At 37.6% G+C, this 15818-nt stretch overlaps 1 protein-coding gene across 1 annotated transcript in view; it reads left to right on the plus strand.

Moving 5' to 3' along the window:
• IL13RA1 (interleukin 13 receptor subunit alpha 1) overlaps positions 1-13193 on the plus strand; it is a 58376-nt gene extending 45183 nt beyond the window's left edge. Inside the window, exon 11 of the mRNA XM_080910360.1 lies at positions 10755-13193. Coding sequence (XP_080766486.1) covers positions 10755-10847 — 93 coding nt within the window. The 3' untranslated portion in view covers positions 10848-13193. The remainder of the gene's footprint in view (positions 1-10754) is intronic.
• The last annotated feature ends 2625 nt before the right edge of the window (positions 13194-15818 follow it).

Consider the following 15818-nt stretch of genomic DNA (forward strand, 5'->3'; position numbering starts at 1 on the left):
ATGCAGAAGAATGAAAATAGACCCTTTCTTATCTCCTTGTACAAAGCTCAAGTGTAAGTGGATCAAAGATCTTCACATTAAACCAGATACACCGAAACTATTAGATGAGCAAGTAGGGAAAACCTTAGAACACATAGGCACAGGAGAAAATTTTCTGAACAAAACACCAATGGCTCAAGCTCTAAGGTCAAAGATTAACAAATGGGACTTAATGAGATTTCAAAGTTTCTGTAAGGCTAAGGACATTGTCAAGAAAACAAAACGGCAGCCAACAGAATGGGAAAAAATCTTTACCAACTCCACATCTGATAGAGGCCTAATATCCAAGGTATACAAAGAACTCAAAAAGCTAGACACCAGAGAATCAAACAACCCTATTAAAAATGGGGTACAGAGCTAAACAAAACGTTCTCAATTGAGGAATATCGAATGGCTGAGAAACATCTAAGGAAGTGCTCAACATCCTTAGCCATCAGGGAAATGCAAATCAAAACAACCCTGAGATTCCACCTCACACCAGTCAGATTGGCCAAGATCCAAAACTCAGATGACAGCAGATGCTGGAGAGGTTGTGGAGAAAGAGGAACACTTCTCCACTGTTGGTGGGATTGTAAACTGATACAACCACTCTGGAAATAAGTCTGAATCCTCAGAAAATTGGACATAGTACTACCTGAAGATCCAGCTATTCCACTTCTGGGCGTATACCCCAGAGACACTCCAATATACAACAAAGATACATGCACCACAATGTTCATAGCAGCTGTATTTATAATATATAATTTCCAGAAGCTGGAAAGAACCCAGATGTCCTTCAGTAGATGAATGGATACAAAAATTGTGGTACTTTTACACAATGGAATACTACTCAACTATCAGAAACAATGACTTAACCAAATTCTTAAGAAAATGGCTGCATCTAGAGAATATCATCCTGAGTGAGATAACCCAGTCACAAAAGAACAGACATAATATGCAGTCACTGATAATGGGATGCTAACCCCAGAGGCTCGCACTGCCCCAGAAACAACTCACAGACTGTGTGAAGTTCAAGAAAAAAAGAAAAGAAAAGAAAAGAAAACAAAAAAAAAAAAGTCATGCTAAATCCTTACACACCAAGAAAACGTTGACTAATTCCGGGTTACATCCTGTTTTACATGTACTTTTTGCTCATTGTAACTAGTAAGTCCTTAATGCAGAGTATCAAACCTTAAAAAAAAGAAAAAAAAAAACCAAGCACTGACAAAAATGTATTTGTATACATATATGCAAAAATGTTTAAATTTTTTTCTTTTATCTTTGTTTTTTAAAATAAAGTTTAAAAAAAGAAACTTGGCCATAATCACATAGCTAGTTGAGGGTTAAGTTTCTAGGACTCCCTTGCCTTTGTTCCTGTGCTTCATTATTTCCCCAACGAGAGAATCTTGTTTTCAAGCACCTCATTGTCTTCTGTGATGGTTTGACAGTAGATAGTTAGGATAGAGGAGTTACAAGAAGATGACTTGGGATCATATTATGAATAGTATGCAGGGAAAAGCTATCAGGTATGAGGAATAACATTCTCGGGCTATGAGGATGGATTAGAGAAAGGAGGTGCATGCATGGCATCAAATTGGAAGCACACCTGGTTTGCAACAGTAGATGTTTTTGTTTGGCCAGAGTGACTTACTTAAAATCTTCACATTTGGAGGAGTAGCAGGGCATGCACTCTCCTGTTTACCTACTCTATCATTTCCAGTACCGATGCTGAAACACATTGGCCTTAATGCCAGGCTGTGGTATGATATTTGAGTTTGCTTTTCTTCTCAGCAGGATGGAGACTAGCTAAAATACCACCACCCAAATGTTCAGTGTCTGTGGGTAAACACCAAATTCATACCATATGCCAACCAAATCATTGATAAGTTATAATGAGATTTGAATAAGAATGGTCCCCATATGCTTATATGTTTGAATACTCAGTTCTCAGATGGTGGGACTGTTTGGGAAGGATTATGAGTTGTGGCCTTGTTGGAAAAGATTTGTCATTGAGATTTCCTGAGTCCATCCCAGGACCAGTTACCTCTATGTGTCATGCTTAAGGACGAGATATGAGCTCTCAGCTACTGCTGCAGTGTCATGCCTGCCTTCCTGTCTGATGCTGTCCTCCCCAATATGATGGTCAATAACTCTAACCCTCTAGAATTATAAGCCTCTTCTAAATTTGTCCTTCTATAAGGTGCCTTGGTCATGGTGTTTCTTTGCAGAATTAGAAAAGTAAATAGGGCAAGGTAGAAACTCCCAGCCTAATGCAGTTATATAAAGAAATAATATCTAGTTCTTAACACAAAAATTGGAAAAGAATACTTGTCATTCAGTACTGTTGGTCCTACATATAGATTGGTTGTTCCTTGTCTGAAATGTTTGAGAACATGAACATATTTTTTATTATTTAATTATTTATTTATTTATTAGATTTTGGAATAATACATAGACTGATCACACTGGATCTGAAAATCAGAAATCCAAATTTCAAAACTTCTTTATTTTAAAGACAAGGTCTCACTATGTAGCCTTGACAAGCCTGGACCAGCTCACTAGGTAGATTAGGCTTGCCTTGAAGTCACTGAGATCTAGCTGCCATGACTCCCAAGTGGCATTTAACACCATACCTAGCCAAAATTCAGAACTTTTGAAGTACCAGATTTTGGCACATTTCAGAATTTGAGGTGTTTTGAATCATGGGTGTTTAACCTGTATGTTCTTTCTTGACAACAACTGGGTAAAATGTAAGAAGCACCTTTACTCATGTAAATTATATTCTTGGGAATATATAATCTGGGAATAACCAAACTGTGGAACAAGAATGATTCATGCACCTTTGGTTCTAATATGAAAATCTAGTAACCAGTGACCCACCATCAATTAAAACTTGATTTTATTTTCCAGAACAAAAGATATGCTATGAGGAAAGGAAAATACTGAGAGAATTAGTAGATAAATCAAGTGAAATTCACATACAAATAATGACTTATTAAAACAATCACAAATGAGAACCAAAATTAATGAAATAACAGAATTTCCCACAAGCAGATGAAATATTTGAATCTCATAAATGTCTGTCTAAGTGTCAGAAACTTTTGATAAGACATGTAAAGTGAAGAAAGGGGTATGTATTATGTCTAAGGATAGTTAAAATTTAGCAGCTTTCAGCTGGAAGGACAATTTACTTATAAAATAAGACAGCTGCAGTCAGACTTTCTATCTACAGCACTTGGATAGGTAATAACAGCTCAAATTGATTTTTTTGAAAGAGTTAGTTTCAAAGAATAGTATCTCATTCACTTTTAAGAGTACAAAACAAATTATAAATATGTAGTAAATTGCAATCCCAAGTTTTAGAAAACGGCATTAAGTACATATAGAACAATGAGTAGAAAGAACTAGGTCAGATCCTCTCTGTCTCTCTCCCTGAAATTTCCAAATTGCCTATAATCAGCATGTATTACCTTTACAATGAAAGAAACCAGGTATAAATCATTAGCAAGGAGGAAGACTATTGAAGTCATCCAGGTCTGGGAGATAATAGAGACTTAGACGTACACGGCAGCATAGGAGATTGCTAATAAGATCCATTATTAAAGGAACGCACCTTGACTTCTTGACTCTGCGTGGGTGCTGAAAGGTGGGGAGAAAAGAAAATAATCATAAGTTTCCAGTTCTGATTGATAGAGTGAATGATGGCAACGCAGATGGCAAAATCAGATCAATTATATTTCTCAGAGACGGGAAAATTGCGGGAGATTTTTCAATTTACTGTCTAGAGGATAATATGTTGTTTTTGTCCCGATGAGTCAGATAATTCTGTAATTTCGTGATCTGGGTATACTGAAAAGATGGACCATTGAAAGCATGAGATATTTTCGCCCATAGTAGCTTCAGACCATTAAAAAAAATCAGTTCATTCGAACTAAAAGTATAATAAAATAATGCCACACATGGGAAAGGGTAAGGGAACAATTTTCTGTCTGCTTTTAAGCAAATGAGTAATCTGCTTTTCTAAAACAAAACAGAAAAGAAGACAAAAGGCAAAACGTATTCTCTACGTGTTGGGGGTATGCTGTCTAGTCAGACAACTTTGGGGAGTCACTTCTTCCAGTTCAGCATTATGTGGGTCCTGGGGTTGAAGTCAGGTTTCTGGGCTTGAGCAACAAACAAGAGGCATCACCCCCTGAGCCCATCTTAACAGACTCCAGTCTTCTTACTTTACAGAAGTCGTCCTCACACGTGATGTACGTGTGATTAAATGGCAGCTCTTTTCTTCTAGAATCATTTAGTCGCAGAATATACATGACCTTAGATGCTGTCTGATGAGATTCATGTTTAATTACAAATTTGCAAAATCCTAGATTTATTTCTAACATCGTCATTAGAGATGGGAACTTCGGGGGGGGGGGGCGTCACTAAGAAGTCTCTAGAAGTGACTGTAAAACCTGGAATAGAACCAAGTAGCCCAAAGATGTCATCTTTTAATCCGAGAAAAGAAGCCATGATTTTTAAATACTGGTTAAGTTCCACACCAATGGCATTGAAAATGCTGCTTTAAAAATGTATTTAGATGTGAGCAAAAATCAATGGTCAGTGCAGTTTTCCTTAAGGTTTCTAGTGTTTTCATGCTGTTGTGTTCATCACTGTAGTAACAGCTTGGCCAACAGCAATTCTTCCTGTTGCTTTGCTGTTTGTCTTTTCCATGTGACTGATTGGGCTGCTGGCCACATTCAGGGTGGGGGAAGGGGATTGCAGAAGGAATTGCTTCTCTTCTATAGCCTTTTTTTTTTTTTTTTTTTTTTGCATCCATTAAAACGGAAACGCACACTATTCTTCCCACATTTCTTGGCAGGCAACTGTGCTGTGCCACTTTTAAACGCTCAGTCAAAAGCCAGCTTTTAAACTTCCAAATATTTAATTTTTTAAATTTCAGTATATATCTTTGAAAACAAAAATCGACTCAAACAAAAAAAAAAAAAAAAAAAAAAAAAAAACAAAAAAACAAAGATGCTTTCCTCGGGATCTGTGAGAGCATCCCTTGGCTTTAAAGATTATGAATTCCTAATATCAGTTAAGGCTCAGGCCCTGCTCAAAATTTTTTTCTAGGTGTCTCAGTTGTCTAGAGGTAGATGCCATCCAATTATCCCAGCATTAGTGGGGCTAAGATTGACCACTGTTTTAAAGATAACAGCATATTCTCTCCTGTTACCTGCATTCTACTTTGACCCCCCAACTTGGACATATTCTATTGGGTATTATGGCAGCACCTTGTCCAACATTTAGCTGTTGTTTTGCAGTGGATTCCAATTTCTTCCCTCAGTTTTAGGTATCCTTAAGGTGCAGTTTCCTGTGAAGCGTTGCTTTTTGGTTTTCAGCTAGGCTCTTGGCTGTTCTGAAATTCAATTTCTGCTAAAAGGGCAGAATGCATGCGTATTTTTTTTCCCTTTAATGGTCTCTAAAATGAGGAGTTGGATTAATAGCCACAACAAATAGTTTCAAATTAGTCTCTCATTCTGCGTTCAGCAGTTCTCTTAGATGTGGGAATCTCCAATTTGTTCAGTTCAGCCTTTTGTTCTTTAACTGTTGCTGAGAAGAGAACTGGGGTATGAAATAGGTTCTTCTGTGTCCAAAAGACCACTGTTTTTTACATGATGCATAGATGTACAAGCCTTACTGTACTTCAGTAGATGCTGAGAAATATTGTAATCAAACTAAAAAATAACGTTAAATTGAAACTGGTTATTCTATAATACTCTTGGATATATTGCTTTACAATCTAAAAACCTGTGATGCATTCCTCTCTGGTCCCATTCTATTGTTGATGACCCGTCTCTTTTATCTTAAATAAAAGATTAGAGATTGAATTGTGGATTGGTAATTTTATGGGTTTTTTAATCAGGCTAACATAAAATTCATAAAATTGAATCCTAGGTGAGAGCCTGTGTTCCTTCTTTCTCCTTTACACGGGCACATTTCATGCATCACCTAGAGAAAGTTTATGGTGCTAATAAGGAGAGAGGGGGAGGGAGAGAGAGCAGGAGAATGAGTGATAATGGATGACAGTTAGCCCATGTATTTATTCTGATTAGAGCTGCCCCCCATCCTCCCTTATTCCTTCTCATCTCAGTCAACTCCACTCCCTCCTTTCCCTGCCATTCCCTTTCCTAGATTCTTGAGTTTGGGGTTTGTTTTGTGACCCATTTGACTTAACCATGGTTATCCCTGACCACCCCATTAAGAATATTTATTGGAACATGATAGGAAAGTTTTTACAGTAGTGGGTCTTTATAGGACCTTTTCTAAATGTCTTTGGTGTTAATTATTCCTCCAGCCTCTTCTCCCATCTCCTATCCACTTTAACCCTTCCTGATCTGTTATTCAACTTTAAACCATTTATACTAATGTATTTTGTCTCCTTCCACTTTCCCATCCTTTCCCATGGTATGTAAGTAATTTTCTGACCTTTATGGGTATTCCAAATGAACCAAACATTCAAAGCTAACATCACAGATGAGAGAAAACATGTGATGTTTATCTTTCTGGCTCTGGGTGACCAAGGCTCAGGCTCCTTGCAGAGGAGGGGACAGAGAGATTGTAAGAGCCAGAGATGATTGGTGATCAAAAGGAACCTGTTTTCCAGATACAGCAGGGCTGTTGCACACAGGAACTCACAGTGGTTGTGACAGCATACATAAGAAATTTAAAAAAAAAAATAATAACCCAAAACCTCAAAACAAGCAAACAAAAACCCAAATGCAACAACATCCACCAAATACACACATGCTCATACATTTTCTTCTGGTATAAAATGAAAACATCTGACAATATTTCAGTATTAAAATATTTGGGTGTTGCCCTGTCTTTTCCAATTTTTTTTCTCACAAAATCCAGTAATCTTACCAGAACCATTCTTTGTGTTGGTCATTCTGGGTTGATTTCAAGTATAGGTTCAAGACCTCTAATCTAAAAATCTAAAATCCAGAATGCTGGAATATCTGAAATATTTTCAGAGCCAGTATGATGCCACAAATGGGAAATTCTACCTCCTAGAACTTGGTTTTATGCATAAAAATTTAACAGATTATATAACATTTTCTTCCCTTATGACTGTTTAATATATGTGAAACATGAAAGAAGTGTGTTAGCCTTGGGTCCCAACTACAATATTTTGATTTGTATGTGTATATTCAATTTTGAAACAAATTTCCAAACCACAAACACTTTACTCTCAAGAATTTTGTATGTGAAATCTCTAGCCTATTCTACTCTTTTCTTTTCATTGCCTTTCTTTTTTTTTTTTTTTGAATCTGTCATGCCCTCCATAATAATTTTAGAAACCTTCCATTCCACCTTATACTTCTCTGAAAATATCATCTAATGATTTGTTGTGTTTGCTCACTCATGTTTTCTCTAGCTTAGTCTTCATTTCTGAAATAAAATTATTATTTATCTTTACCTCCAATTCTTTCCTGAGTTTGCTCTCTCATTTCTGAATCCCTCTTGTTTTTTTTTTTTTTTTTTTACATTCCTTCATGGGATTTATAACTTCTCATTCCATGAAAATCTTTCTTCATATAATTTTGACATGTTAGGGTTTAGTTTTCATGGGCATATTTCTGGCAACTTGTAAATCTCTGAGGATAATATTCTGTTGTTCATTTTTACCTGGAATTAGTTCCCTAAGCTTTGAGAAAGTGATTTTTATGTCCTTAGTTTTACTAATTTCATAATTATATACCCTCCCTTTCTATTACTTTTGAGAAATTTTCAACTTTGTGATATGAATGACGTCCAGAAGTCTTGCCTCTTCCCATTTGCCTCCCTTCACTTCTCTTTGGTGGAGTATTGGGACAAGGTCTCACTGCATCACCTGCTTTCCCTTAAGCTTACCGTGAGCCTTCTACTTCTGCTTCCCAGGTGCTAGGCTTCCAGGCATGTGCCTAGCCTTTTCTTCTTTTTATAACTTTCCCCATCCCTCATTCTCTCCTCTCCATCTGTACATTTATTTAGATTTTCTTTCTTTTCACCCATTTCTTTCCACTGCCCTGCCAATCAGAGGCTTTTCCCACTAGTCTCTTCTTAGAGTGAAGCTTCATCCTGCAAAGAAGCTGAGGACATTCAGTTTTGACAACTCATGTCTGGACCATAGATTTTTTATTCTTGAGTTAGCAGACTCTTTCCATTTTTGGAATATGTTCAGAAATTAGCTCACTGATGTTTGAATTCCCACCGACTTCTCAGATCTCTTGGATGCCATGTTGATTCTTTCTGTATATTCTTCCACAGCTGTTTATCATTTTTGTCTCATAACTATCATTTGTTTGTCCCATCAACCCTTATTCTTGGAGAGCCAGTTTGTATCTAGTTTAGCTGTAAAATCTGTTAGCAAATGTTATCTATCTATTATTCATCCATCCATCCGTCCATCATCTATTCATCCATCCATCATCCATCCATCCATACATACATACATTTATTTGTGCTTTTCTACTTTTTAAAAAAGTGATTGTATTTGGAGAGAGATAAATACCGTACTATGTTGTCACAACTACCTTCCTACCATCATATCTCTGTAAACTACAAACTATAAAAAGTCAAACCCTGCCAGCTGCCACTTATTTTTGATGTAAAAATAGATTTTTGGATCTTGTATTCTCTCTGTGTCTTTCTGTGTCTCTGTCTCTGCCTGTCTCTGTTTCTGTTTCTCTCTCTCTCTCTCTCTCTCTCTCTCTCTCTCTCTCTCTCTCTCTCTCTCTCTCTCTCTCTCTGCAGAGGATGAAAGTTTGTACATGCTAGATAATGAACTATTCTCCAAGTAGCTTGTAGTTTGTAAATTTGTAGATTTGATGTGACAAATTATTTTCCAGGGAGGTTGTCTGGCTCAATTCATGAGAATATATAACATATGTTGTTAAATGAAACAGAATTTCTTATGCAAAAATTGAGAATTCAAACATTTATATATTCACAAAAAGTATATGTTAAAACTAGTGTATACAAATTTCTATATTTACCAGCAGAGTAGTAGGATTCAAATACTTGTTTGGACACACATTTTCCAATTTGCTGATAAGTAATGTTTTAAAAAATCGTAGGGTATTTTGATAGGCGAGGAAATCTTATATAACAGATTTCATGTTTAATCAGTGCATTGTCTTAGGCTTTTTATTTTGTGAAATTCTTGTCTCTTGTCCTTTTATCCTCTGAAGTATTTATCTTTTCCTTGGTGGTTTGTAAGGTCCTTTATATATCAGTGGATGAGACCAGGGTCTGATTCATGCAAAGCAAGCACTCTACCAACTAAACAATATCTTAATTCTCATTTTTGTGATATATTATGAAATATTAATCCTTTGTGTTGTTAGCCATTGTATTTATGGTGCTTAATTATATACAAATGTTTTTTGTCCTTTTTCTGCATTGAAACCATTTTTAAAAAATAATCTTTTATGTGCAGAAAGCCTATCCCATGAGAGATATAGTTGTTCCCTGGGTATTTAATTGTGTTTGTGTCTTACATTTAGGGCTTTAATCTACCAAGGTTTTATAGGTGTAGTCTATGAGGGAGGGTTTAACTAGCCAGCCAGCATAGTGCCATTTATTGAGTAAGCTGTTCTTTTAAGGTTACAGAATATCAGATTGTTGTTGTTAGATGTCTGCACACTTAACGTTGTTTAAAATTTAGAATTTTTTGAAGTACAACTTACAAGTGACAAACTGTATTCCTTTAAAATGTTCAGTTTGAAGAATAAATTTTGTAATTTTGTAGTCGCCGCTTCAGTAGAGATATAGAATGTTTCTGTCAATCTCTTTGGGGGTTGAGGAACCCTTTCACAGGCTTTTATAAGACCATTGGAAAACACAGATATTATGATTTATAGCAGTAGCATAGTTACAGTTATGAAGTAGCAATGAAAATCATTTTATACTTGGGATCATAACAACATGAGGATATAGTTCAATAAAACTTGACTTCCTCAAAAAGACAGTTAGCTACATTTGCCCACTTCTTATTGTTTGTTGCTGATGGTTGTCTAGCAGCTTTATTTTACAGAGGAGAGAACTGAATTTGGGTTTCACTCTTTCCCCAGATTGACAAATAAAGGCTATGTGGGACCAGAATGTTGGCTTTTTACCATGAAAGACATGCTTGAATCCCATTGTGGGGGTTGTCTTCTGTATAATGAGCTCATTTTACATAATGTCTAGCAAACAACGTCTAGCAAATGATGTGAAATAAAGCTGTTCATATAAAGCCTTTCACTGGTTTCAAGACTAAGACTTTGTGGATACCCAGTATCTTGTTCACTAGATGTGGAGTGGCTTTTGTGAGCCTGGGGTGTTTCTGGAATGGTGGTCAGATTTGAGTGGGAGGGAAAGAAAAGCCAGGCTGAAACGGTTTGAAAAGCAGGCCACCTGTTTGTTCATCTCCCAAAGGCCGGCTCCAAGTTTGGAAAGATCTCAGTGTGTCAATTTCTTCAGACAGCTATTACTCAGCATGTAACAATCCTATGCTTTCCCATCTTTAATGCTAACTCTTCATGAATTGTCCAACTAGATTTATAATAATAGATCAAAAATCCCAAAGCAGGAAAACATTACATTTATGGTTCCTGTGCACGAAAACTTTAAAATGAGCCCTGACTCAGAGTATTCAAAAAAAAAAAAAAAAAAAAAGAATACTGTTGAGAAAAGTCACTTTGTATGTTTTTTGTCCTTCCTTACAGCACTGGAAGAAGTATGACATCTATGAGAAACAATCCAAAGAAGAAACGGATTCTGTAGTGCTGATAGAAAACCTGAAGAAAGTGTCTCCGTGATGGGGATACGTGATTTTCTTTTTGCCTTTAATGTGACCCTGTGAAGATTTATTGCATCCTCCATTTGTTAACTGGGGACTTGTTAACTAGAAACTGAAACTACTCCTGAAAAAAACAAAACAAAAAACAAAAAAAAAAAAAAAAAAAAAACCCGGCAGCTCCTAAGAGCCACAGGTCTTGATGTGACTCTTGCACCTAAAATCCAAACTAAAGGAGGTCTTCAAGAAAAGCAGCGTTCTCGTTCTTGCTCAATCCTAAAAGCAGACATCCTTTGCCAAATCTCCAAACTAGAGGACGAAGAAAAGGGAGCCATGATCATCAATTCATCTTATCTGGAATAATGTGACAGCTTCCTAAGGAATCTCTGCTTGCTCTGTGTTCTTTGTGTGGAATAGTATCAAGAAATTTTTCTTGTGAGGAAATTTATTTGGGGTGTGTACACTAATGCTGTACTTGATTCCCACAGAACATCTAGCAAACAAAACTGATACAATCTGCTGCCTATTGTTTGGAAACCTACTGAGTAATGTTTGTGGCTATTAAAATACACCATCATTATCCACTTTAATAGCATTTTCCTCTGCTTTGAAATTCCCAGAAATCTTCTTGGACCATGGTGATGACACGTACAGAAAAGGCATAGGCAACTTCTCCACCAAAGCCGATTTATATCATTGATGGTCTTTTTGGGACAGTGGAGGCAGAATGAGGTACCATTCGAGTTGAAACCAAGAAGTCTCTAATGATGTATGCCCACCTTTCATTTTTGCTACTCACACCAAGTATAGACTATGTATCTAGCTTGTGCAAAACCATTAAGTATGAGGGATGGGATCCCCACCAATGGGTTTACATATATTTGGGGCTCCTTAATTTTTTTTTAGCACTTTCTTCATTTCTAGATGGGCATTTCCCGGACTTTTGAACATCCCATCTTCTATGCTTATACCTCACTGTGCCTATGCTTCCATCCTCTTTCTTGTAGCCTTTTCACTCAGTGGAATTGAGGATACAATTTTGCTTAGACTACCTAGTGGAGCAGGGAATACGCTGCATCTCAGGTTTAAAAAAAATGAGTAGACCGAACAATATGTAATTCATACATATTATGCAACTTCCCTGTGAACCTGCAATTATTTGAGGCTTTTGAGCAATTGGTGTTTCTGTGTTTGTTTTCTAAATAGAGATGATGTCTTTTTTCCCCCACTTAAAATTTAGCTCTATTTGCTTGAGAGGGGGCAAAAGAGAAGATTCATATCTGTTTCTCTTTGTTTGCAATATAAGCCTTAGGATGGCTGTTTTCTATGCTGTAAATGGTCCTGTCGATTCTGTATTTTATTGAGAGGGAGGCGAGTGGAGCTTCTATGTACTCATTTTTTGCATATATTAGGTTTCCAATTCTATTCCCACATTATATGCATATGTACTTTTCCCCATTCCGACCATTTCCTAAAAATTTAAAACAGTGAGAGGTACCCTCCTTCTCTTTCTCATACATGCAGATCACTAGCAAGGACTGAAGTATTTTATATCAAAATTCCCCAGGCATGTACGAGTTCATATTAATAAAATGATGCCACTTGCTTTTCTTGTTCTTAAGCAGGGAAGATAAGAGGCTCCTGCTTTCTATAGGCTGGGACAAAGGGGAACCTTGCTTGTGTGGTAGTAGAGGAGCATTGTGCCTGGAATTTCAGAAAATAGGGGAACGTGGCACAACTGATGCACAGGCATTTCTCCTGGAACTTTTGGGTATCAGATTGTGGCTGGAATACAGACATCCTAGGTGTTGTGGTTTCTCCTACTATTCACTAGAAGACTTGGCTTTCTTGCATAAGCGTGAAATACTCCTTACCTAGGATATCATACTTCTGAGAAGGAAAGCACCTTAAATGCCTTGCACAGAACAATTTTTTAATACTGGCCTATTTTGATGGTGATGAAGAGCATGTTTTGAAATGCTCTGGAAACCATCCACGCTGACGGCCTTGCAGCACAGCAACAAAGACATCACATTTTGCTTCAAATTTTATTTCACTACTATAATAGCAGGGGGGAGGGGACAGACAGTAAACAGGAGTACCTTTGTTTGAACAGACAAAAGAAATCTCCAGGTCTTAGGAACTCTTAATGATATCAGTACACTGCTTTTTGGTAACTTGTAAGTTCATATATTATTTTGACTAAGGTATATGAATTTTCCCCACTTACATAAGTAAATCCAACATAAACAGGGCATTCCTACATTCCTTTTCTTTCATTCAGATGACATTTTTCTGATTCTGGGCACTGAAGGAATGCATAAAATAATGTTAATGTTTTCGGTAATGTCTTCAACTAGGCTTTCTGTTGAACTACTTATAAAAAAGTAAAATAAATACTGTCTTTTTGTATGTCACCTAAATGCTTTTTTGGTCTTATTTTTGGGACAGTGTTGTAGGAGAGTGAATGGTAGAGAAAATTACAGTTAAAATAATAAATATTGTAAAAATATTTTCCAGCAGCTGTTTTATCATAACAATCGTTTATTGCAAGTTTCCCTGTTGCCTGTTTGTGTCAGTTTCCGGAAAAGGATCTACATATAGTTAGGTTAACGTTGGGGCATCATCTAAAAAGATGATATTTTGTAATTACAAAAATTAATGGAGGACCAGTAAGAAAGATGGCTCTCCAGGTAAAGATGCTTGCTGCCAAGCCTGGTAACCTAAGTTTGATCCCCAAGACCAAGTGGTAGAAAGAGAGAACCAACTTCCTCGAGTTCTCTTACCTCCATAATACCACATGTACAGCTACATGCATGTACTCAGACACAAGTAAAGAGCTATCTGAAAACTAATGGATATGGATCTGATCTTTTGCAATATGAAGGAGGAAATAAGAGCACTTACTGTCATCATATACCTGATGTGCACATGATATTATACACAGCTACCATTGCCTTTGTCATAGGAGACCTCTACTTACAAGTGATTAATATTAGCAGCTTAGAGTTGAGACTAAGAAAACTAGTTGTCAGTAGCTGTCTTCCTAAGATCTAACTAAATACTTACACCTCCAGACTTTCTTAAATTTGTATGTGATGTGATGTGTGTGTGTGTGCGTGCGCGCGCGTGCGTGCACATGCTCAAGTATGTTGGCATGCTTGGGGGGAAAGTGCACTTCTATGCACATGTATATAAAGGTCAGAGGTCATTGTTAGAAGCCTTCCTCTACTGCTCTCCCCCTTAATTGTTTAGACAAGGTCTTTCACTAAATCTGGGACTTCCCCATTGGTCAAGATGCTCCAGTGAGCTCCAGAGATCCTCCCATGTCTGCCTCCATGGTGCTGGGGTTAGAGGTATGTGACTCCTCCTAGCATTTTACCATGGGGACTGGTGATTTGAAGTTGATATTGTAAGTATACAGGATATCTATGGACAACTTAAATTCCTGTGTCCACAAACATGCCCACTCCACCTCTGGGAGAGAGAAGCCAGGGCGATTTATGCATGTTTGCTTTGCAGAGTAGTTTGCCATCCCATTATTATCAGGAACTGCTCTTTGAAAAATGAGACATCATGCATACAATTGAACTACCATGGGTTTCATTTTGATTTGTTTGAGCTTCCTTCCTTCCTTTCTTTCTTTCTTTCTTTCTTTTTTTCTTTCTTTCTTTCTTTTTGTTGTTTTTTATGAGTCTTGCTATGTAACCTAGAGTGATTTGAACTTGCAAAATAGCCCAGCCTTGCCTAGAGCTCACAATCTTCCTGCCTCAGCTTGCCAAGTGATATATTGTACTGACATGTACCACCATGTCAGACTCACTAACAAAGTATTAGCACCTTTAGAAGAAAATAAGGGAACGAACACTTTTATTTGGCCTGGAGAAACAGACAACTCAGCATGTAAAGTACAGGTGCTTGTAGACCTGAAGACCAGAGCTCTTTTCCCAGAGCCCATACAGAGAAAACTCCTCCATAAAACTGTCCTCTGACTGCCACACCCATGCCATAGTATGCATATCTATATCAATCATAAAATTAAAAGAACTTTCAGAAATGTTTCTTAGACTAATGTGTGTGTGTGTGTGTGTGCGCGCACGCGCGTGTATTGCAAATAAACCTTGGAGGACTTTATTTCATTAAGGGTAAGGTTTTATTGATGTTAGTATGCTAGATTCCTTTTTTTTTAACATGAGTTCTTTTTTCTTTCTATTAATTATTTTATTTATTTACATTTCAAATGTTATCCCCCTTCCTGGTCCCCCCTCTACAAACCCTCCACCCCATCTCCCTTTGCCTCCAAGAGAGTGCTCCTCCACCCACCCACTCCTGCCTCTCTGCCCTAGCATCCCCCTTCTTTTGGGCATCCAACCTCCACAGGACCAAAGACCTCCCCTCCCATTGATTTCAGATAAGGCCATCCTCTGCTACATATGCAGCTGGAGCCATGGACCAGCCCATGACTACTCTTTTGTTTGTGTTTTAGTTCCTGGGGGCTCTGAGGGGTCTGGTTGGTAGATACTCTTGTTCTTCCCATGGGGTTGCAATCCCCTCCATCTCCTTTCAGTTCTTCCCCTAACTCTTCCATAGGGGTCCCTGACCTCAACCAATGGTTGGCTGTATCTGCATCTGTCTCAGTCAGCTGCTAGTAGAGCCTCTCAGAGGACAGCTGTGCCAGACTCCTGTCTACAAGCACATCTTGGCATCAGCAGCAGTTTGGTGTCTGCACATCAGATAGAGTCCAAGTTGGGGAGGTCTCTGGATGGGCTTTCCTTCAGTCTCTGCTCCAATTTTGTCCCTGCATTTCCTTTACACAGGAACAATTCTGGATCAAAAATTTTGAAAATGGATGTGTGGCTCCATGTATATCTACGGATCATTTTTATATCTCTTCAGGTTCCATCTCTGCACAATTGGGCATTTTGGCTAATGTCATCCCCTTTGGGTCCTGTGAGCCTTTCACATCCCTGGTGTCTAGAATTTTCTAGGGGTT

Source organism: Micromys minutus (genome assembly GCF_963924665.1).
Source record: "Micromys minutus genome assembly, chromosome: X".
In the NCBI taxonomy this organism is placed as follows: Eukaryota; Metazoa; Chordata; class Mammalia; order Rodentia; family Muridae; genus Micromys; species Micromys minutus.